Source organism: Trachurus trachurus, assembly GCF_905171665.1.
Source record: "Trachurus trachurus genome assembly, chromosome: 6".
Classification (NCBI taxonomy): Eukaryota; Metazoa; Chordata; class Actinopteri; order Carangiformes; family Carangidae; genus Trachurus; species Trachurus trachurus.
Window position 1 is genome coordinate 5,786,245 of NC_139897.1, and position 24,309 is coordinate 5,810,553.

The following is a 24,309-nucleotide window of genomic DNA, read 5'->3' on the forward strand; positions in this document are numbered from 1 at the left end:
ATACTGTACTAAACCGTCTTTGGCTACATTAAAAAAAAAAAAAAAAAAGGAGAAGAAGAGGAGGAGGAGGAGGAGGAGGAGGAGGAGGAAGAGGAGGAGGAAGAAGCCGAAGCCTGCACGTTCGCCTGGTGAGCCGTGACGTCACCCACGGTCTGACAGCCGACGTTGCAGTCATGGAGGAAGTGAGAGGTGAGTGAGATTTTCGCCTTCCTAACTCTGTTAAATCATCTGTTTCATCGATATACGTTTAGTTAGCTAGTGCTGCAAAGCCTTATTTACATTACACGATACCAAAGGAGGCTTTCTCGTGTAGTTAGCCTGGACAAATAGCTCGTGGTCAGCGAGCATCCACATCATTGTTTCAGCCGGCGTTTTGTTTGTCCATTGAAAGCAGCTACTGTTTAAAGCAGCGCTGTTATTGTTATGAGATGACTACATGTTAAATAGCTACAGTGGTACGCGCTTTTGTCTGTATATCTGTATTTAAACTCATCGACATATATACGTAGCTATATGTCTATGTGTAAACTATAGTGCTCCCTGGCCAATGAATGTGAACCTGCTACTGTGTGTGTTTCTGTCAGTGAACGTTGCATCGCCAGCTGGCCGGTGTTCAGCCATATAAAGTAATGCATCCCCGGCTGAATCCAAGCACCCCGTTTGACTGTTTAATACTGACGTAGGCTACATTTAGACAGGCTGTGTCGATTGTGTGCTCGTGTTAAAAAAAAAAAAAAAAGGTTTTGCACGCTACTGAATACTAAAGCTGCTGCGAAATGGTTTGTTCGCTGAAGCCAGTTTATTACAAACCAAACTGTGGAGAGGAGAGCGTAGTTTAGAAATGATGTTTTCAGATTTTCCTGTCTCTTATTAGTTTGTTATAACAGATGGATATTAATAGATAGATAAACAGTGATAGACTCACATCCCCAGACACTGAACTGAACCGAAATATGCTGTATTAGGACCAATTGATTATTTTCATGGTAAAATAATTTGCAGATTATTTCCTTTATTACTAAATTTGTCTTTAAAAGTAAATGTATACAGTCTCAAATTACACATGACAAGAAAAGGTGTCAGATTTATACAATTTGAGGAGCTGCAACCAGCAGCTATCATTAAAGTAGTTGGCTATGTGTTTACCAATCAACTGATCATTTCCACTCTAATTATTTTCCCTGCTCAGTGTTTCCCCTGACCTGTGCTGTGCAAAATTATGCATGGGGAAAAACTGGTCTGGACAGTGAAGTGGCCAAACTGGTGATTGGTGGAGACCCCCTGGCGGTCATACAGGATGGGAAACCCTATGCAGAGGTAAGGTTTTTTCTGGTGTTTTCACCAGACTGGAAAGTACTGGACTAATATTCCACAAGTTTTGTCAAAGTTGGACCAATATTATTTGCGATAGCACTATCAGTAGTTTTTCTTTATTGAATGTCTAGCACTGAGTCAATTTATCACGTTTCTTTTTAACACTGGAACGATTGGGAAATTGATTTTCTTACCGATTCCTGAGATATCAAGATTTAGAAAATTTCCCCACTGTTTTCACTTGACCTCAGTACAAAGAAGCATCTTTACTTCTGAAACAGAATCAGATCAGCAATGTAATTCTCAGGGTTTTAAATGTGCTGCTCTTCCTTTAGTATCTTGGCAGAGAGGCCTGTTCTCCTCATGCCTTTCATAAGTCCTTCTTTATTTAGCTCCAGCAGCTCTGCAGGGTTTGTCATGAAGGTTATGGCAGTGGTGACATTTTCACATACCACACAAGCCACATTCATGTCACATGCCATGGTTGGTTATCATTGCTTTCTTGGCTATCTAGAGGAGGTGGTGTGGATGCCTGAGGTACATTATGTAACATATTGTTTAGCAACCCGACATTTAGGTTTGTGTCCTATTGTTACCATAAATGTTTGGTGAGAAATAATTGTGATGTATTTGTCCTTGCATTTGTTGACAAAACTAATATAAACTAGGAGTGATCATAAGGTTAAAGGAATATTTGAACATTTTGGCAAATTCGCCCATTGCCATAATCCCTATAGTCATAGCAGTAAATTCATTACCTTTAATTGTCGGTGCAAGCTGTTTTTCGATCGGTGGGGCAGAGATACAAGCTGCTCAGCTAACATTACGGAGGCTAATGGTATGGGTTTCCCTCATCAAACTCATCAAATACACAATCCAACAACTCTAAAACGCTCTAATGGATATTTACCACGCTATGAAATAATAATGGAATGTTACGAGACTGAGTTGTTTTCGAGGCAACTGCATAACCGATATACATCCCAAACACAGATGCTCGGCAGAGTGACTTCAAAAGCGCAAGTAGTTCCGATTTGCATTGTGTTTTGTAATGTTACATATATATGTTATTATTTCATAGCGTGGTGAATTGTGTATTTGATGAGTTTGATGGGGGAACCCCGGAAGTACCATATGCCTCGGTAGCGTTAGCTTAGCAGCTTGTGTCTCTGCCCCGCCGATTAAAAACAGCTTGCACCGACAATTAAAGGTTAATGAACCTACTGCTATGACTATAGGGATTATGGCAATGGGCGAATTTGCCAAAATGTTGAAATATCCCTTTAAATGGCATTTTATGCATAATTACACACTATATCACATTTTTTCCAGAAAGTAATGATTTAATACAATATACAGTGGAGACAAATTGAACATACAGTGTTGGGAATGCCACACACCATAAGTGGTACAACTGAACTGATCCAGGACACAGCAGGTTAGGGAAATCGTCCTGTGTTAGAAAGTGTGACATCACATCAGTAGACTGTTTGTCCACCAACAACTGTATGTCCTTCAACGACTGTACCCTTCATTTACATTTAAGGAATTAGAGTAACCCTCTTATCCAGAGTGATTTACACTGTGTGTGCCATGGGTGGGATTTCCATGAGTATAAATCACTTTGGATTAAGCATTAGATAAATTGAGTAAATGTATGACACCAGGCCTTTATTTTAGACAGCCTGGTGACAGGGACCACCTTTAGGTGTAGCAGGGGGAGGAAAACGGGACAGTATTTGGTCGATATTGATAAAATTATAATGATTCTTCTAGAGGAAGGGGAAACACAATTCGGTAATCTTTAGTCTGCCTCTGCCTTCACTCACTGTGACGGCTTTTGTGGAACTGATGAATGAATGTCATCTGTCCACCTGAACGTTTAATTGTTTATTTGGTTCCCCATTTATACTCTTCCTGGGGTCTGACATATAATGTACAGTACATCACAACTGAAAATCAAAAGCAAACTTAAAGAGGTAGCATTGAGAATAGGGAAACAAAAGACAAACAAAAAAATGAATATATATTTGTATAATAAAAATAGAAATAAAGATAAGACACGACAATGCTTCAAAATATTACCAGCAATTCATACATTCTGCATCGTTCTATTTTATAATTTCATTCTATATCTTCATATTTAATATCCATTATTTTAAGATAGATATTCTATATTTTGAATTGATCATCTATATCTATATTTATTACTTAGTAGTTAATATTCCTTACTGAATAATATTCATTTTTTAATAATAACTCCATAACGTCTACTGTATATGTATCCATTTGAGAGATGTTTTTTCAAAGTAAAGTCATGTTGTCTGTTCCAGTTGTGGATGGGTGCCCACCCAAAAGGCGATGCCCAGATTAAAGACAACAGAATCGCACAGACCACGCTGGGCCAGTGGATCGCCCACTTCCCTGGCTGCCTGGGCTCCAAGGTTAAAGACACCTTCCAGGGCCAGCTGCCCTTTCTCTTCAAAGTCCTCTCTGTCAACACAGCTCTGTCTATACAGGCCCACCCCAACAGGGTGAGTTCACAAACACACACCCACACAGTGTTCAAATTCTGTAACTGGGAAATTGTTTACCAGGTTTCTTTAGATACATTCAATGATGTATTATTTTCTACTTTTGGGTGGAGCTGAAATAGAACAGCTGTAAAACAGAAACAGTGTCATCTGAATCCTATCAATATAGGTTTAGAAAAGTAATACATTTCCTTTCCTTTCGACATTCTTATTGAAATGTGTCTGATTGTTCCCCAAACCTTTAATGGGAAATGTGTTGATTTTATACAACCAAGTCTATTCACAGAGTAGATGACAAACAGGCTTGTGTCTGTTGTTGTCAGTTGTGTTGTGTGTAATGAAAGAATAATACATGGCATAAAACCTGTCATACTTTTTATTCCACTGCATTGCATTTAATACTTTTTAAGAAAGGCAGTGAATCTTGAATCTGACAACTGAATATAAATAAGAAAAGATGATAAAAGAGGGGGAAAAGTCTAAAATCCCCAAAATCTGCCAGTGGTTCTTTTCAATGTTAAAACTCTTATGTGGTTTTATTCTGAAATGTTTCTTTGGAACAGGACCAGTGAATGCTGCGAGTGCTGTGCAGAAACCAACATAAATGGTTGAAAATATTCAATTCAGCAACATTTGAATTGTCTCTAGCCTGCTAATATCTGGAGCGTACTGCATGCCTCGGTATGTTTGGACAGGATAACCATCAGCCTTTCTGTCATTATGGTCTGCTTAGGAGTTGGCCGCTCGTCTCCATGCTCAGTTTCCGGAGCACTATCCAGACAACAACCACAAGCCGGAGATGGCCATTGCTCTAACCCGCTTCCAGGGCCTCTGTGGCTTCAGACCAGTGGAGGAGATCCTGGGATTCCTTAAATGTGAGTCCCAGAGTCCCACAGGCTCGTTAGAGGGTTTTGGTTTTGACAGCAACTGTAGAAACAGAGGAAAAAAAGATGACGTAGTGAATATACAGTACATTATACTGAATAGATGGGATTTGAGGTTATGTACATGATAAATATGTACTTTTAACAAAAGATACATTTATACTTCCTACATCCATTAGGTGTCCCAGAGTTCCGTGCTTTGTTGGGCAGCGAGGCAGCAGAGGAGCTGAGGAGCAGCATGGGAGATGCAGTTCTGACCAGCCAGGCGCTGAAGAAGTGTTTCACTAGGATGATGAACTGTGAGAAGAAGGTGTTCGTAGACCAGCTCAACATGTTGGTGAAGAGAGTCACTGAGGAGGGTGAGGATACAGGAAATAAGATGATCTGCATTTTGTCAATAGGCACTCTATAGAGCTAATTTAAAATAGCTCTGTGGCTTGTGTGACAAATGTGCTGTGAGTTTGTGTTACATTGCAATATTTGATTACTCACCATGTAGCAACAGTCTTTTTTGTTTGATCATAGTCAACCATCTGGTGTGTTAGGAAGTGACACACCAGCTCAAAATGCCAAACACACAATGTGAAAGACAAGAATCATACAGAAAAATGTCTGTTTCAGAGAGGATGTTTAAAAAAACAAAAAAACAGATAGTGTGAGCATCTCTAACCTTGTAATTTTAATATATGTAGCCCAAAAACACAAACTGGCCTAAAGGGCTTTATGATCTACAACACACATTATATACAGCACTTCTGTCCTAAAACCCACACTTCAAAGGTGGAAAAAAAAAAGTCAAAGCATTGACAGTGAGTATTATTCTGTCTGGCACTGTCACTCTGTGATACCATTAGGAGGCACCAAGGTCAGATCAACACAAAAAGCATAGAGCTATTGACTTGACTGATGAGCCCTGGCTGATGTTTGACCTGTGCAGGTGCAGCAGGGAAGGACACATCAAGCAGCAACGGTGACCTGCTGCTCCGCCTCCACTCCCAGTATCCTGGAGACATCGGCTGCTTCTCCATCTACTTCCTCAACAATATGATCCTGGATCCAGGCCAGGCCATGTTCCTGGGAGCCAACGAGCCTCACGCCTACCTTTATGGAGGTCAGTGTCTGGTTTTTGTCGACATTCACAGGATGTAGCACACTAGATTTGATCTCCTGATTTAGAATGTTGGAATGTACCTGAATCACTACAGTACCGACTCTGCTGCAGTGCTTGTGCATGACAGGGAAGCAGCAGGTGGAGTATTACAGAGTGAAGCAGGCTGCTGTCTATGTTTAACATCACATGGATTGATTCATATTTAGTGCTCCATTTAGATGCCACATGCAATAAGACTTTATAATGGTTCACCTTTGTCCAACAGAGAACACAATGGACTCTAGTAATAACACCTCATCGGTAACTCTCACAAGCACCACTATACACCACTATACAGTATATATATATACTCTCTCTCATGCACAACTATACTCCACTATACTCTCTCACACGCACCACTATAATCCATTGGCACAGTTCTTGCATCATTGCACCATTATTTATTTATTTAGGGATATTTTTATTCGAATTGTTTCCATTGCATTCTTCCTATTTTTCTATTCATACTAATGTGAATACCTGTTGCTTTAGCACAAAAATGTCCCAGCCTGGGATGAATGAAGTATATCTTATCTTTATCTGTGTATTTACTGAAACCTTAGACTTAGGTTTTTCAGTATCCAGTAGCAGAACAGATATGCATACAGTATAATATAAGGACATAAAGCAATACAACACAGAGAAAACAAAAATGTAAAATATACACTATATAGTGTACATATACTGTATTATGTATAAAATACTAAAATAGAATTATAGAGACAATAGAAAGACAACTGAAATAGAAAAACACCTGTTTTAATACAAATATGCATCATGTATTATGTAAACTATGCCAATGGAAGAAAGCGGTGCAAATACAGCTGAGCAGGAAGTTATGTGTTAATATTGTTTCCCATGCTGTAACTGGGCCGTGTGGTGCAGTCCAGGGGGACGAGAGAGTTCTTTAGTCTCAGTCTGTCTGTGCAGCAGAACAGGGACAGAAGCCTGTGACTGAACACACTCCTCTGCCTGCATGGTGAATGTGTTTTGTAGAGGATGGTGGGTGTTGTCCAGGATGGAGAGACGTTAGTGTGTGAGAGGTTGAATCAAAATAAAGATGCATGTTACCTTAACGGTCTTAATTTGTTCTAGTGGAGCCCCTTGATACAAAAATAATAAATAGATATTGGTATTTTCAGTACAAAGACAATACTTGTAATGGGATCAGTTTGTTGCTGATTGTGGACATTACAGGATTTTATCAGTAAAAAACAACAGAATATCCTCAGTGTTATCCCTCAGCAACCCAAAGTCTTTCAGTTCTTGTGATTAAATAACAAAGCAGTGACATCCAGTCACATCACACATTTCCAAATCATGAAAACGACTTTTTCCGACACCATAAAGTGAAACACTGTGTTTTGGTGTCAGTGGTTTTAGAAACTCATCTTCGGTGTGTTTCTCTGAAGTCAGCACTCTGCACGGCTGAGAAATATGTCAGTGTCTTGACAAACAGCTGCCTCAGCAGAGCAGACTGCAGCGCAGCTATAGGATGATGTTGATGTGTTCAGTTCATCTTTATCTGTGGAAAATTGGCAGTCTTCGCCCTGCTTTGCTACAGCTGCAGTTCAGTGTAAGTTCATACAGTACACAGTGTGAAAGGCATTCTGGGAAGTCAGTCAAGACTTTAAAAGTAGCAGGGAAGGCAACTGGAGGAGAAGAAATAGCTTCTGGAAGGCATTTAACACCGCTGGCTGATTGTGTCTAACACTGTAAGAGAACCTGAGAATTGATTTTTCCCTTTGAAGGAGACTGGACTCCTCTCTGCTTATTTCAAACTAGATTTCCTTCTCTGTTTGTTCGTCCAGACTGTATCGAGTGCATGGCCTGCTCAGACAACACGGTGAGGGCCGGCCTCACACCCAAGTACATCGACGTCAACACACTGTGTGAGATGCTGAGCTACAGCCCCGCCCCCACCAGCTCCAAACTCTTCCCCTGTGTCCAGGATGCTTCAGACCCCTGTGTGTCTTTGTACGACCCCCCGGTGCCAGACTTCACTGTCATGAGGATACAGGTAGGAGACTTGAGTTAACTACATCATTATTTATAACTTTGATTGATGCATTTGAAGAGTCACCAATTTACCACACACCACTGCAAAGTGTTGAATGAAGTGAAACTCAGGTTTGAAAGAAAAAAAAAAGTAAAATTATTATATTTGGCCTAACTATAATATATCTCACATTTACTCTTTGTAATAAAAAAACACGTGTTGCTCTTTCTATTAGTCCCTATCTGTCTTCAAAGACATACAATTGTTCATATTACAGACTTTGTTCAGTAAATAACCTCATCACTTATGATACGGTGAATATTTAGGTTGATATTATTATGTGTCTGACAAATGACTCATGCTGACGGTGCAACCTGCAGACAAGTCAACAGTGTTCACAGCAGAAGACTCTGACTAATCACAGCTGGAAAACACAGATGTTACGGATAACATCTACAATGGGTGTGGTGTATTTTAAGTAGAACAGCTAAATTATATTCAACCATGAATCATTTTTTTCATCTGTGTTCAACTGAAAGACGTTTTCACAACACACACTTTGAAGTGTAATTGTAGGGACAACCCAAGGAAGCAATCCCGAGTTAGCCCACTAAATACCTGGGGATCAATTCAGCAAACATTATGATGTTATTAATTGTTTCACCTGGTTCTCCTGCAGTGGCATGTGGCATCATGTCAGGGGAGTTTCTGTTTCTGTTCTGAGACCAACATACCCAGGTGTTTCAAAACAAAGAATTTCAGACAGCCAATATCCCACTGAAATCCCATTATCCACAGTAACCTCACTGTATGGAAGCTATGCATGTCTGGTTGCTTTTCCTCTGTTTTGCTAACCCCTACTCGGGCCATGTGCTTCTTTAACGAATCCAGCGAAAAATCAATCCATGGAGCGGTGGATAATGTTATATAACACATACCACGTTAGGACGTGTGTATTTGTGTAGTTTTATCTGTCATAAACAAAAGATTACGGGTTACGGAGCGCGTTTGTGTCACGGTGCCCAGAGATGAGAGCTGGGACACTGGGGCGGTGGCCAGGTACTGTAACTACACTGATGTTACAAGGTTGGTTTTCAGCCATGAGACGGCAGGTGGAAGGCAGAGAGCCTCATTCTCACTGTAACAAGTAACAAGTCAGTTGGTTAACTATCACAATTACTCTGGAGCTTTTTAATTAAGGTAAAAATGTAGAATAGCCATGGGAAAAATCCTGCTTGATTCCTCTTTAAAGGGATACTTCAACATTTTGGCAAATTCGTCCATTGCCATAACCTCTATAGTTTTTGGAGTAGGTTCATTACCTTTAATTGTAGGTGCAAGCTGTTTTTAGATCGATTGAAATATCCCTTTAAGTTTCAAATGAAAACCTGCTGACCTTGTTCTGTCCTGCTCCTCCTCCAGGTCCCGGCCTCTGTGAAGCAGTACACCGTGGCTCCGGTCGACAGCGCCAGCATCCTCCTGGTCATCGAGGGCGACGCCACGGCGACCTCCGCCGCCGCCCTCTCCGATGTCACACTGAGGCGGGGCACCGTCCTGTTTGTCTCTGCCAACGAGAGCGTCTCCCTGCACATCACCTCCCCGTCAGGGATGAACATGTTCCGAGCCTGCTGCCTCCTGTAGTCGTGAGTCCGTGGCCGTGTGTGAAACCTCGTACTGCCTGTTTGTTTCTCCTCTGGTTTGACTCAGGAAGGTCTAGACCGAGTTGTGGATTGAGCCCGATGACTGATGTGCACTTTTTTTAGTGGGTAGTATGAGTGTTGGTGCCCCTCTGTGCCCGCTGCTCCAGCCCTTACCCAAACTCAGTGTGAGGACTGCTGTGTCCACCCTGTTTACCAGCAGCAGTTTTCTTTATCTTACAGTAAACATCCAGCTGTGATCCAGTGCAGCTGCATTTTAATTTTAGTGAGAACATCATCCTTCACAACAAAAATGGAGGATGTACACATCCCAAATTCCTCTAAGGTGCTGGATAGGGCGCAAACTAAGAATAACAGTACAGTCTACAGAGTTGGCAGTTTGTTAGATACACTTAGCTAAAAACAAATGCAATCTATACAGTCCTGCTTCATTAAGGTTTTTAATGCTTTATTAAAACTGTTTTAATACTGTAAAGGGTATGTGATGCTGTTGAACTGTTAGTTAATATAATTTGTTTTGTGTTTCTGTTCTTAAACCTTCCTTCACATAAATGAGAATAATAGAAACATCACACTCAACAGCACCAACCCTCAACACCAACAATGTATATGAAGTAGGATTTATTGCATGACTGTTGTATTGGACTGTTTAATTTGCAGCTAGGTGTTCTTAATAAACTGCCGACCTTGTGCATGTCTGCAACACTGAACAGCATTTTGCTCGATATAAACATAAAAGTTGAAGTCCGTGTCAGTAGAGGAAAGACTAACAGCTGACTGATGACTGAAATCTCTAGAACTTCTGATACGTAATGCTTTTGGTGTGTTTGTTTTCACTGTTTCAGACAGTTTGACTTTTTATTCAGAGTAGTTACACAACACTCACTGACAGTGACTCATTTAAACAGCAGAGTGGGGGGGTATGTTGTTTACACTGGTGCAGTACAACACTCACTGTTTTGTACGACTGCAGTACATTACCACCTTGTTGATGACTGAGCATGTCCCAGGGTCACTGGTGCAACTACCTGTTTCATCATATTAACCTTAGCTCAAACAAATATCAACCTTTGGGGCAAAAAAAAAACACAAAAACAAAAAAAAACATTGTTAGTATAGCAACGGTTAAGAGTAGTTTAATTCTGAGATGCCTGTGCATGTTTTCTTTAGAGTAGTAATACAGCAGAGGGGCTTCTGTCCTGACTGTGACAGTGGTACAAGTTACATTAGTCAGAGTGAAGTTGACCCTGCTGAGTATTACTGCTTGTGTTTGTAACCAGCGCATGTTTATGGTCTGGAAACTTCTCATCACAGTAGTGAACAATCATAGAGATTAAAAAAAAAAAACGAAACGGGAGCAAGCTAGACGGACCACTGCCGAGATGATGGAGCACGGCGACATGGAAGTCAGGATTGCACATTGATTCAAACTTTCTCCTCTCTGACTAAAAATGCACTATCGCTGCTTTTCACAAATTAGACCCAAGCCCGTTAACACATCCATGTATTGTACATTTGTACGACGAAATGCTGCATAGGATTTTATACTATTATAGGAACAAACACGTCTGTATGTCCAAGTATTTGAAGCCAAAAACGTTTGACTTTATATGTCTTGCTGTTTGTACTGATCCGTCATCAATATGAGACATACTTAGAGAAAAGACTCCTGTACTAACTGTATTATAAGGTTTTACCTGTTTATTATGAAACCGTGTAACCGGTGGTTTATCTTCTATCTTTTTGTGGCGACCACTTTCCAACATGTTGGTGCAATATTGTTAACTCGATAATTTCAGTATGGTGCAAACTTTTGCATAATATTCCAGTTCACACCAGGGTGGATCTGAATTCAATCAGTCATGGACTTTCTTCTTGTAATATTTTTATAGGCTATCTTGAATCAAATATTTGAGAGTGAATGCTCTATCAGCCTGCCAGCAACTAAAGATTTCTCTTTATAGTTTGACCTGAATGAATGAGCACAGTGTACTGAGCCAACCCCGCTAAAGCTTTTGCCTACTTCATGTTAGTGATGTGGGTTGATCCCTGAGCATGTTTGTAGTATACTGTAGATGCACTAAACCTTTAGCTGTTTGTTGTTACTAAAACGTTTAACAAATGGAAGAGTATGACGAGATTAGAAGGTGTTCGTTCGTAGTAAAAAATCACTGCATCTCTTTGATTTAAGGACCATTACCTCAAAACCATCCTTCCAGATCTCTGAAACTGTGGAGCTTAGTTATTTCTGTCGACAAACAATCCATTTGCCATCCTTTCCAAATGATTTTATGTAGTCCTGTAGTCACAGTTTCAAAAAGTTGACTTTTAATTTAACACAATTTTTGTTACTGATGTTATTAGTTTTAATCCTGGACTTTGCACAGAGATTATTTAGTTTTTATTGATTATTGTTTTCACTTTTAACCCATGCCCTTCAAATGCACACAAATCTGAAGGCCATAATGTTTTAGTTTTGTCATTTTATTCAAACCATTGTGGGGATATTTGTCTGGTGAAGGCATAGTTTAGCATTTTTGACTATGGTATGACTATGATGCTGTAGCATGGGACTGCAGAGAATGTGTATGTTAAAGTGATATAATAAAGCCTTGTTCTGTTACTAAATTGTCTCAACTCCATTTTTATGCCGTGATATGTGTCATCCTGTTGTTGGCTTGTAAAACCTCAAACTGTTCATTTTATATCCATATGTAAGTCCTATTAGGTCTGTAAACTTGCCTGGCATTGGAGGTATCACATGGTAATAGTAGGATTAGATTGTGAGGCTATAGTTTTCAAATTTAAGAGCAAACCTCAATTTAAAATGTAACACTAAGATTTTGGTTTGAAATGTGTTAGGGAGAAAATAGTGTAAATCACAAGCTCCAGATCATATAGAAAGTCATACTGATATTATCAAACAGCAGAAAATTGCAACACAGTCCAGAAATACATTTATTAGCAGATCTAATAAAATTGTCAAGTTTTTCAAAACAGAATAAAAGAACACTTATTTTTTCAGTAGCCAAACTATATATTAAATTCAAGCATTTCATCAATAAGTCACATAAAAAACAAGCATCATGAACTTTGCTTTTTGTTAAGAACGCATGTTCACAGTCGTAATATAACTGGAACTGTCATTTCCTTTCTTCCTCACTAACGAAGATTAGCATTCTCAGGGTTACTGTGAACTCATCAGCTGTTCCACCGTCAACAACTGGACAACTTTGCCTTCTAGTTTTGTGCCGTAAAGTGATGCAGTGGGTTTCATTAGTTATACAACAGGTCAAGTCTCAGTCAGTCTCATCATCTGTTTATGTAAAATGTCCTCCACTGTGGTCCTCCGCCTCGGTCTGTGTGACCTTCACTGTCTGTCTGAAGTGCTCCCAGAGGGGGCGCTGTCCTTGAATCTGACAAGGCACCTTTGGTTTGGCAGCTGTCACATCTGGTTTGCTCTCCATTGTGTCCAGAGTAAACATGTGCCTGCACTCCAGCTCTGGCGTGGGTTGAAGCACGCCATACAGAGCCTGCAGTGCCCGCACATCCTCCAAAGCATCATGGGCCTTGTAGTTCACACCCAACAGCTCCTTCACCAGATTCTCCTGTCGAAAGCTCTGGAGGCCGCGGTCCTTCAGCATCTCCCGGGCCAGGGGAAGAGTGTCCACACAGCCTGAGATCGCAGAGTCGAACGCCGCCCTGAGGTCCATTTCATCCAGAGCTCTGGCCAGCACGGGACAGTCGAAGCGACGGATGTTGTGGCCGACGACAAGCGGGCGTCCGAGCATTTGGAGGAACGAGATGAAGGAGACCAGGACCTCTCGCAGGGAGTTGGTGAGGACGAGCTGGCGGTGCAGGTACAGCTTCTGTCTGCGGACTCTGAAGCCGGTCACTTTGGCCGCTCCTCGCTGCATCCGACAGCGAGGGATGACGTAGAGGTTGAGCGAGTGACTACCGCTCACCGCAGCCAGCTGCACGATGTCACAGCTCTGACCTGGTGACAGAAAACAGCTTATGGAGGATTTTCAGGACACATGCGGCAGCAGGGTGTTGTTAGATAAAGGCTGATCAAATACAACTAGAAACAGAGTAAAGTTTATTACCAGAAAAATCAATTAAGAAACTGTTGATGGAGATATGTTTGAAAATATGAAACCTGACAAATTAAGATATTTTGTCACATTAAACGAAACACAAACTGCCTCCAAGAGTGCAACAGAACCTGAGAGATGAGGTCCTAAAAAATCACTCATGGCAACCAAATTATGATCTCACATCTATTGTCAATTAGTGTGATGAAACATAATAGCTGATGGATCCTTTAAGATCCTTTTATTAGGGCAGTTTGTAATTTGTGTTTCTACTTGGTTTTTGAATAATTTCCTCTATTTCACAACAACAGGGTAAACTCGAGATGTCTTTAAAACATCTGATTGATATTTGTCTGTCGTTATCTTCCATAAATGAACAGGGCAGTGTGAAAGGCAAACCATTGGGAAGTTTTATTAGACTGATTGACAGCTGCTCAGTTGTCAGTTGGAAGTGCGATCGCCTCAACATGTGTCAGCACAACACAATCAAATCTGAGCATAAGTGCACCGTACATATTTTTTTTTGGATTCAGTGTTATTTATACCTCTGGTCTGATGTTCCCCACAAACAAACTAGAAACCCGCTGGAGACGAACATCATTAGGCCTACATCTTTAACACTAACAGTATTTTATTTAGCCGACAGCTAATAGTGATGTCTACAGGGAAAACAGTGATGTCTTCTTATCCATCTTATCTGAAAGACCTCATCCTTCCTACTGTCCTGACAGACTGGGAGTTAGAGCCTTCAGTTACCGGGCTCCTTTACTGTGGAACCAGCTCTCTCCATGGGTCAGAGAGGAAGACACTCTAACTACATTTAAGTCTAGGCTTAACCTTCCTGTATGACAGCACAAACTGCCTCCAAGAGCTTTTAGTTAGGGCTGGTCCAGGTAGCTTTGAACCATTTTATGCTGCTATAGGCTTAGACTGCTGGGGGACACATCTGGTTACATGGAGCCCTCTCCTCTCCTCTCCTCTCCTCTCCTCTCCCCTATTTCAGCTGTCAACTGTCATTATCTGTTGCTCTTTGTAGTTTGGCCTTGGTGTCTGGCACTCTCTCTGTGTTTCCACACATCTCTCCACAGCTCCATCCCTCTGCACCACTGACTGACAGCTGCTCAGCCTCAGTGTGTTAACATAACAAAACAGTAAAATCTGAGTGCACTGACTGTACACAGATTTTTTGGGGGGGATTTATACCATGATTTATACACTTTATACTATGAGACAAGCATCATTACATATTTAGCACTAACAGTATTTTAGCTAGCTGATAGCTGTCGGCATATCTAATAGTACAAAGCAAACAGTAGCCTAACTTCATTCAAGGCTAATACTCTAGCTAGGCTACAAAGCAGGGTTGGTATAACTCAGTGGATTCTGATGCTAAGACATGAACCTCTGCTAACATGTAACGTTAGTTATATATCTGTCATTAAATACAACACGTTACCCAGTCCAGTCGTCTCCAGGTCAAAGAAAACCAGCGGCCGACCGCTCTCCTCCGCTCCGTCCGACTGATGCATCAGGCCGCCGCTGTCCTCCGGTCTGTCCAGGTGTCAGGACTGAGACACCGACGACGTTTGGTCCAATAACCGACACAGAGTGAGACTGAGGTGTCTGACAGCTCACACTCAGTTACATAATGAGACACAGCATCCACACACACTTTGTGTTTCTCCCGGCAGAACATTTCCCTCTGTGTTTTTAAACGGCTGCGAGAGACCGCCCAACCGGAAAGCCAGGATTTTCGAAATAAAAGCATCGTTGAAGGCGGAGGCGCACTTCACCGCCAACAAATAACCAGTAGAAGGAACAAGTTGTTATTTCTCAGCGAAACTAATAATGAAATAACTTCATCTTTAGTCACGTAGCCTAAATCCCTGTTAAAGCTTGTTGTTAAATTTGATGATTTTTTGAAGGTTCTTTTTTCAGAAGGTAAAACTGTTGAATAGGCGACAGGTAATGTTGAATGTTGAATATTAGGCTACTTTTTAATTTTGGGCAGTGAATATGAGGATAGTAAAATCACACATTAGAAAATCTATATTTTTTTCACACTGCAACCTGAAGAAGATTAAAGAATGCCCTGCTGACCTCCCATTTACCTATCATAATACCCAGAACTCTATTCCTGATTTATGAATTTCACTCATATCTTTAATCACACAGGCACAGGTTCACACACACATGACACTTTTAAGAACAGATTACTGACCTGACAACCTTAGTTTGTCATGAGGTCTGCTATGGATCATTTTCACCTCTTCTTCCAACTAACAGCAGAACATTTGCTGATATTTAGTGGAATTTATTTTTTATTCTTCTTCCTGCAGCATATTCTGTTTTCACCATGTGGCAGCAGGCAAAGTTTAGTAAAATAAGTACTGGCAAACCTACATAGATGATGTCAATCGTTTCGTTTCAACTCAGCTTTATAGGCCTAACTATCCTCTTTTAAGTGCTGTCGGAACAATGCAAATTTTCCCTGTGGAGCATGCCTTATAGATGCAATGCATGCTGGTCTACTGATGCTACTGTCTGTGAGGGGAGTTCTCTTCCCCTGTATGACTGCTGCAAATCCATGCAAATATTACACTCAAAAAATACTGTGTAGAGGGATGTAAGAGAAGTTTAATCATTATTGTGTGAAAACAGTGCTACAATTAACTGGAGAGAGTTCAACACTTGACACTTAGATATATTACAGTACAGCAGACAAAAAAAACACAAAAGTAACGAATAAACTAAATCATAATACAGTATGAAGGGGACATATCTGTGAGGTTTGGGTATATAACATAGATCATTTGTCTCTAAACACAAGGAACTTATTTTTATTTCATGTTACATAAATCTGTAAAAAACTGAACAAAAAGCTTAATTTTTAAATAGCATATTTCATTTTCAATCACATTTTGCTTATGGAGGTTTTTTAGTAAAAGGAGCTTGCACGTAAAGTGCTCCTTGAGACCTTAAATGAATTAGGCTCCCATGAGTTGTACAGCTCCTGCAGCATCCTGGCGTCCTCCGCAGCATTGTGGGCGTCGTAGGTCTGTCCCAGGAAGTGGCGGACCATGTTCACCTGGGAGTAGCTGGACAGACCACGAAAGAGCTCCTTGCTCAGTAGGAAGGTATCCACGAACCCATGCACCACCGCCTGGAACTCCTGTCGCAGGGAGCACTGCCTCATCACTCTGCTGAGCACGGGGGCATCGAACCTCCTCGCACCGTGAGCCGCCAGCAGCACAGGCCGGCGGAAGGAGCGAAGGAAGTCCATGAAGGAGGAGAGAGCCTCGACCAGAGGAGTGGTCTCCACGGGAACCCCGCGCAGCAGCAGGCGGTCCTCGCTGACGGTGAAGCCTGTGACCTGCTTGGCGCTCTCTGTCATGGCACGCCGGGGGAGGATGTAGACGTTAAAGGTCCTCTCTCCACAGATGGCTGACAGCTGGATGATGTCACACACGGTTGTGTCTGATAGTAGAAAACAGAAAAATAACAGATAAATGTCAGAAATTACAAACAATCTTCTTTTTTTTTTGTGCTCCAAGTGTTTCCTGCCCCAGAGATCAGTTTATACTGTGATAGATGACACAGTAAAGCAGCATTTGACAGGTTGGTAAACACATCTTTCCTTCCTCTGAGTTAAATGAGGAGTTGAACACCAGTCAGTCTATATTAAGCTGTAGCCAACAGCTGGTTATCTCAGCTAATAAATCTAAGGGCTAGAAATGAGGAAACAGAAACATATTACAACTCTTTGTAAAATGGTGTCTACAAAAATTGATCTTTAGCCCAGTAACATTTGGGAAGTGCCAAGAAACCATATGATCACAAAACATGATCTTGTGGTAGGCTAGTGGTAACAGGAAGTCAACCAGCTCGGTCAGCTGATTAACTACATCTCTTCAAACATAATCTGAACATTGCAGTGATGATGGAAACTAGGCTATAAATCACCAGAACTGGACAACACCTTTAACATTTAAATTGTGGAACCGACAGTTTGTTGAGGTTTACCCCTCGCTACACACTCCATGGATCAACTGGCAGCTTTTTCTCCTTGGTGAGTGGAGCGACTCTCTGATACTCTATGCAGGTATTCTCATTTCTCATACCAACTACACTTACAAGCATTTTTGTGTTATGAAGTTGTGCCAAAAGTGTGACAGTCATAGTGAGTCACTGCACACACCCACACACAGTCAAAACCACAGACTCCAGCCCGTCGCTCTGAAGTAACAGGGGAATCAGTCCTCACATCTAGTTTCGGCCATACTGTTGCTTAAGACCAGACTACGACAGGAAGGGTAATTGTAACTGACATGTTTGGCAACCGGAGCAGCAGCTATCTTATTTTCCACTCATTTCTTAATTTATTGGTTAATCATTTGTTTTTTTTAAGTGTCCAGAAAAACATATATCATAATTTGCAAGAGCTGCCTATTCTGTCTTAGTTTGATCCATTTGTTGTATAAAACTACAGATTTAAACCTGTTGCCAACTCTGCCTTGCCAAACTCACCAGAGTCTATTCAATATGAATGTTATCTGTATAATAACACAATGTTGCACACTTTCATTTCCATCTGTCGTGCAGCGAGGTATCCTGTGGCAGCCACAGGAAGAACATCTCTGGTTGGTTTGTGGTCGGCTACAGACAACCTCTGTTGTGTAATGCCGGGCCAGTGACGCTTCTAAACAAACTCTCAACAGAATCATTAACTCTACAACAGACGGACGTAGAAGACAATAAAAACAGAAACTGAAACACACCCATGACAACCTTATCACACTCAGACTCCACCTGATGTGCTCCTGATAACAGCCGGAGCTCTCAAAAAACAATTATGACTCTATTGGTGAAATAATTATTCTTCACGTTGCACAATGGAACATATATGTAAGTAAGTAAGAACTATTTTGAGATACTACTACGGTTTTGACTCCACAGGTGACACTGTACTTTTTATTTTATTACATTTATCCAATATATAATAATACATTCTGGCTAATATAAAATATAACAAACAGGTACGTTACAGATTACAGATTGAGCCGCCTGGCAGTAGGCTATATAAACAGTATGACTTGTACTTGTAGACTCTACCATCACTACACTTACCTTAACTGATGTCCAGTCTTAATAAAAAAAATAATAAGACCATATAAGGACTTCAAAACCCAAACTTGTGTAAAAATACAACTTTTTAGCATTTTGTCCTCTTATTATGAGGTTAAGGTGAAGTGAATGTTATGAGTGATGGGAGGGGTGATGAGCAGTTACCTAATCCAGTTGCCTCCAGGTCAAAGAAAACGATGATCTTGTTGTCAGACATCTGTGAGATTTCAGAAAGAAGACATTTTAAATCAGTGGTTAAGTTTTTTTTAATTTTTTTTTTAATGTAATATAATCTCACAAACTCAAACAGTCAAGTCTCACAAATCTGATCACTCAGTACAAACTAACAGTCAACTCCCGTACAGTGGATGGACAGTGCACTCACCTTGGTCCAGTTGATGTGGTGTCAGCTGTGTCCTCTGACAGATTTCATGAGAATCAGCTGTAATAAGCTGATTTATCGTCATGTACAGACTCATCCGGGAGGAGCCCACAGGTGATTCACTGCCTCAAACATTTCTGAACTCTACTTTCATTTTGGTGGAAGAGAAACTCGATGACTTCTCTCTCTCTCTCTCTGTTTCTTTCTCTGTCTCTTTAGCTTTCCTTCTCTTTCTCTTCTGATGAATCGACGCTGCTCGGCGCGGCTGTGGTGACCTGTTGGTCTCTTCACATGTCGCAGGTGCCAAAAATGAAACACACGTTTGTGTTAAGGTGGAATCTTCTCCGCTGTTCGCGTGCGTTCATTCCTGAGCCTGTGGATGACGGAAGCAGGCTTTTGTTTTGGAAACGCAGCACTCCTAATAGACTTGTGCCTAAAAAAAAGAAGAAAAAAAAGAAAGAAACACATGTAGTTAAAAAATAAATAAATAACACACAAAAAAACCCATAATAAATAAAAAATATACAAAAACTAGCCTACATGAATCTGAATCGATATGGATGCATTCCAAATCAAAAGACAAATGAATCGGCCAAACGTCATCTGTTACTCAGACGTTGCGGTCTCCTCTAAATTCATCGCTCTAATAATGAATAAGTCCTAAGGTGTGCAGTTGACGGCAAGTATAGAAAGTTTCTCATATTTTTAGTCATTATAAAACTCAGAAGAAAAGTAAATATGAAAATAATCCATTTGGCAGCAGATTAATACAAAATTAAAAGCACTTTTACTCCAAATAACTTTTAGGCTACTTAAAGTAAAAATAACTTGTCTTAAATATACCCAGATAAAAGTCAAAAGTATATTTGTTATAAATGTACTTCTGTATTTCACAAATGGCTCTCTCCAATGATGTTATGAGACAGAACTATTAAATTAAAACATAGGCAACAGAGTAAAAGACAGCAACATGCCAAGTTGCCAGCATTAAGCCCCACTGAAATCAAATGCATACAAAACGTGCTGATAAAAACTCATCATATCATTTCTTTAGTGTTTAATGTGTTGAAAATAGTCTTATAACAAAACATAACATGTAACCTGAGAAATAACAGTAAAATGTTAGAATACACTGACTGATGTCATTTTGAAATTATATCAAATAGCCTAGTATGAGAAACACCATTAGAACATTAAAGCACATTAAAGTCACACGTTACATTATTCAGTATAAGGGGGTTCAAATTCCCAATATGTAATGTTCCATTTAAATTGCAGTGTTGTTCACATCTGATACTGATAAAACAAAAACTATGTAAACTATGTATACTATTGTGTATTGAGCTTCAGGGCCACTGTATAACAGGCCTTTTTTCACAGCGTACATTTAAAAGTTATTAATCACATGAATAAAACCATGATGATAGTATTACTGCAGCATTTTGATATCCGTGATTTTGAATAAGAAACTTACTTATACTGTTATTTAGGACGACCTCATGGAGGTTTAGAACATAATCTGACTTTCTATAATAAAATTTAGATTTAGTGTTTTTAACTTTAGGAGGTACTGAGCTGTGGAAATCAATTAATACACTCCTGGGAAACAATTACTGGTTCTATCAACAGTCAAGTGGTTTTGGCATGAGTGAGACCATTATGCGGCATCAGAAGTGCTTGTCATATAGACCAATCAGGCCTAACATGAGCACTGAGAGGTGACGTGAATAACACTGAATAACACTGAATAACACTTCATCATGGCACCTGTTAGTGGGAGGGATATACTGTATTACAGTAGGCAGCAGGTGAACATGTTGTCCTCAAAGTTGATGTGTTTCCCGGTCTGCAGTGGTCAGGATCTATCAACAGCTGGTCCAAGGAAGGAACAGTGGTGAAGCGGCCACAGGCTCATTGATACACGTGGGGAGAGAAGGCTGACCCGTGTGCTCCCATCCAACAGACCAGATACACAACACTCAGACTGCTGAACAAGTTCATGCTGCTTCTGGTAGAAAGCTGTAAGGATACACAATGCAGCAGGTTGTTGGAGGTGGTCATGATGTTATGGCTGATCGGTGTATATAGGAACTCTGTGGTTCTGGTCACAGTTTCCCCTGTAGACCTTCTTTTATTTCTATCATGTTGACAGTCAGGCACATAGTCAGATCACAGGTCTACCAACTGTTTCATGCTATTCCACTAAAGAACAGCCAATGGGAAATTTACAAAGAAGAAATCTTGATACAGCTAGAAGGTGAAGACTGCTAATTATAATGAAAGAGTTTCAGTATTTTAAAGGTCTTATTAGTCAGTTGCCAAACATTGTTTCTTTGTATTGATGTGATGTGGTGGTGTGTCACTTCACTCCCTGTGTCTTCAGGGCAGGTTGGAGGTGCTATAGGGCTATTATTAGAGAGATGGTCTGAAGCTAGCTCGTTAGCATGCTAACTTTAGAGGAATATACTATGGGTTAGTGTTAGAGACAAGAGTTAACCTGGGTGTCTGAACTCATGTCTGGTAAGTAAACAGATGTTAATACCAATATTGTCTGTACTCTGTAGCTATGACACCTACAGTATAATTAGGCCCTGCCAATACACAGAATGTGTTGTAGTGATCCTTACAGAAAAACACATGAACTTCACATGTAAAAAAAAATCACATGTGTGTTTTGCACATGTGAAACATGTGGTTCGGCCCAATTTTATGTAAACCGCATGTGAATTCCCATGTGATTCACATACAATTGGGCCACCACATGTTTCCCATGTGCAAATAACATGATTCCCATGTGCAAAACAATCACATGTGAATCACGTGAAGTTCATGTGTTTGTTCTGTAGTAATAGGGAGAAACATTTCATAATGCAAAGAAAATCAAATTAGTCCTGTGGCATCATCGAATACAAATCACCAGTCAGTTCTGTTTGGCTGCAGTTTTGCTTTTTTAATAAGCAGATGAATTTTCCCCCATAAAGTCACTTTTTTTCTTACAACCATAGACATGTTTGTATCATTAAAAAAGAAATATAACACAAATTGCACCTTATACATAACCGTGTCCAGAGTGGCGCAGACAGAGAGACACAACACTTTTTTCTTTCTTTTTTTTTTTCTTTTTTCTGCTTCGTAGCACAAACATGACAGACCAAGTCCGGCCCGTTAAAATGTTGCCATGATTAATAGTTGATAATGAATCGTACACAGGATAATATATCCTTTTATAACACCTTTTTATAACAGATTCTTTTAAACCAATGTACACCCCAAACGCATGATCATAAATAGTACATACACTGTGTATAAAAGAGGAACAAAAACAACCAAAGAAAGCAGAGCATGCCTTCCAGTGACAGGTACATTCACTTTTTTTTTAAACTTTTTTTTTTGTTGTTTTGCAGAATGCCATATTGGACATGTACAAATACCATCCCTTCAAATACCAGCTTAAAGATATTTGACCTGGAATCAGTTTTGTCCTTTTCAGTTCACCTCTGAAACTGTTTTTTTTCTCTTCTCAACAGGTCGACACTTAATGTTATAAAAAGACGACACATTGCCGAGTCTCCACACCTGCAGTAAAACTGAGATCAGCACAGTCTTCGCTGAGACTTTCCAGCTTCAAGGAAAAAAGTTGATTAACACTGATTGTGTTGGTGAGATCAGAGCAAAAAGTCGCCCTGAAAGTATCTGATCACGGACGCAGCAAGCAAGGAGAGAGATATTGCAGCTTTAGTACAGAGACATCATTGCTGTTAAGCTATTGAGGCCCGTGAAACTGAATAATACACTGCTACTGCATGGACAGAGACAGAGACAGAGACAGAGAGAGGAAGGTTATGCAGAAACACAAGGACGGTCTGAGTTAGGTGCTACTTGCTTGCAGAGTAAATGCTACTTTTCACAGCCAGAGCCGGAGGAGAGGAGGATGGAAGAGCTAGGTTTTTTTTTGTCTGTTAAACGAGAAGAAGAAGAGGAAGAAGAAAAAGACGACGAAGAAGAAGGAGGAGCAGAAATAGAAGGAGTTGTTTTTGGATGGCTCAGAGGACGACATGGACGGTTCGTGTGAGTTGGTGAGTGCAAAGAGTTCCCCACAGGTGCAATGAGACTCAGAATGATGAAATATTTCCTAAAGTCTGAGTTTTTAGTGTCACGTGATGGTCGCAGAGATTTTCCACCCTCATAAGAATAATATTTAACGAGGAAAATCTAGTGTGTGTGTGTGTGTAGAGATGGCTACACATGCACAAACGGGAGCTGATACAGTGGCAGGAATTATTCACTCTTTAAGTTCACGCACATGCACGCACACACACACACACATGGGAAAGAAAAATGGCTCTCATCTTAACAAAAAAAACAAACAATTGACAACCAAAACATGACATCTTTGATATCGATAACAACACCTATAATACAGCAATAATATATATTAAAAAATTCAAGTCCTAACAAATTAACACTGATGTTTCTGAATCAAACATAAGGAATAACAGAAAGAAAGCCTGCAGGGAAAGGCTGATAGGAATCACACTTATGGCTGACTGGCATTTGATACCTCATGTCGAGTAGCTACGCGTTGACACCTGACACGTAGCACGGGGCTGACAGCTTTTCCTTCTATTATTTCTTAGGAGTGTAACTCGAGGACACCCAGAACTGGCTCTGTTCGACGTGAAATAGGAAAAATTAAAAAAAAAAAAAAAAAGAGAAAAAAAAAAAAAACGAGGAAAGAAACAAAACCAGCACAGCAACAAAAGAGCAACCGGACACTTCACTTATATAGAGACTAATCAACAATGAATGACCCAAGAGCAGCACTGGAGTTTCTTTCTATGTACACGTTTTTCCTCTGTAACAGAATAATAATAATTATAATAATAATAATAATATGTAACATACAGCTGTGACATATCTCTTCAGACTGACGTAGGGTAAAAGTGTGATGGAGAAGCGGGCAGCCTCGGGGCTGTGTGTGTCCTGTGTAAACGTGATGAGCAGACTTAGCTTGGCGCTGGTTACAGACAGCGTGTCCACCAGTTCAGTCGGTATGGCTACATTTCTTCTGGGTGGCTCTGACCACCTGCCCACATGCTAAAAAATAAAAGACAGGGCACTGTAAGATTTGGCTTTGCAGGTGTGGGTTTCTCTCCGTGTCTCCACTCGT

At 40.4% G+C, this 24,309-nt stretch overlaps 3 protein-coding genes across 3 annotated transcripts; 1 reads left to right on the forward strand and 2 right to left on the reverse strand.

Moving 5' to 3' along the window:
• Window positions 1-151: 151 nt before the first annotated feature.
• Window positions 152-12,092, forward strand: mpi (mannose phosphate isomerase). The gene is made up of 8 exons (XM_083974470.1): window positions 152-189; window positions 1,190-1,317; window positions 3,648-3,848; window positions 4,582-4,723; window positions 4,912-5,091; window positions 5,670-5,843; window positions 7,694-7,902; window positions 9,304-12,092. The coding sequence occupies exons 1-8, from the start codon at window positions 174-176 to the stop codon at window positions 9,520-9,522; spliced, it is 1,269 nt and encodes a 422-aa protein (XP_083830596.1). The 5' UTR covers window positions 152-173; the 3' UTR covers window positions 9,523-12,092.
• A 767-nt stretch (window positions 12,093-12,859) lies between these two features.
• LOC310987293 (protein PML-like) lies at window positions 12,860-15,209 on the reverse strand (the record flags this gene model as incomplete). Its single annotated transcript, XM_083973483.1, has 2 exons — window positions 15,090-15,209; window positions 12,860-13,536 (listed from the first exon to the last, which is right to left on the reverse strand). Exons 1-2 carry the CDS (start codon window positions 15,160-15,162, stop codon window positions 12,860-12,862), a joined length of 750 nt encoding a protein of 249 aa, XP_083829609.1. The 5' UTR covers window positions 15,163-15,209.
• A 1,220-nt stretch (window positions 15,210-16,429) lies between these two features.
• LOC310987040 (DNA polymerase III subunit epsilon-like) lies at window positions 16,430-19,359 on the reverse strand. The gene is made up of 3 exons (XM_083973186.1): window positions 19,143-19,359; window positions 18,923-18,974; window positions 16,430-17,110 (listed from the first exon to the last, which is right to left on the reverse strand). The coding sequence occupies exons 2-3, from the start codon at window positions 18,972-18,974 to the stop codon at window positions 16,572-16,574; spliced, it is 591 nt and encodes a 196-aa protein (XP_083829312.1). The 5' UTR covers window positions 19,143-19,359; the 3' UTR covers window positions 16,430-16,571.
• Window positions 19,360-24,309: the final 4,950 nt, after the last annotated feature.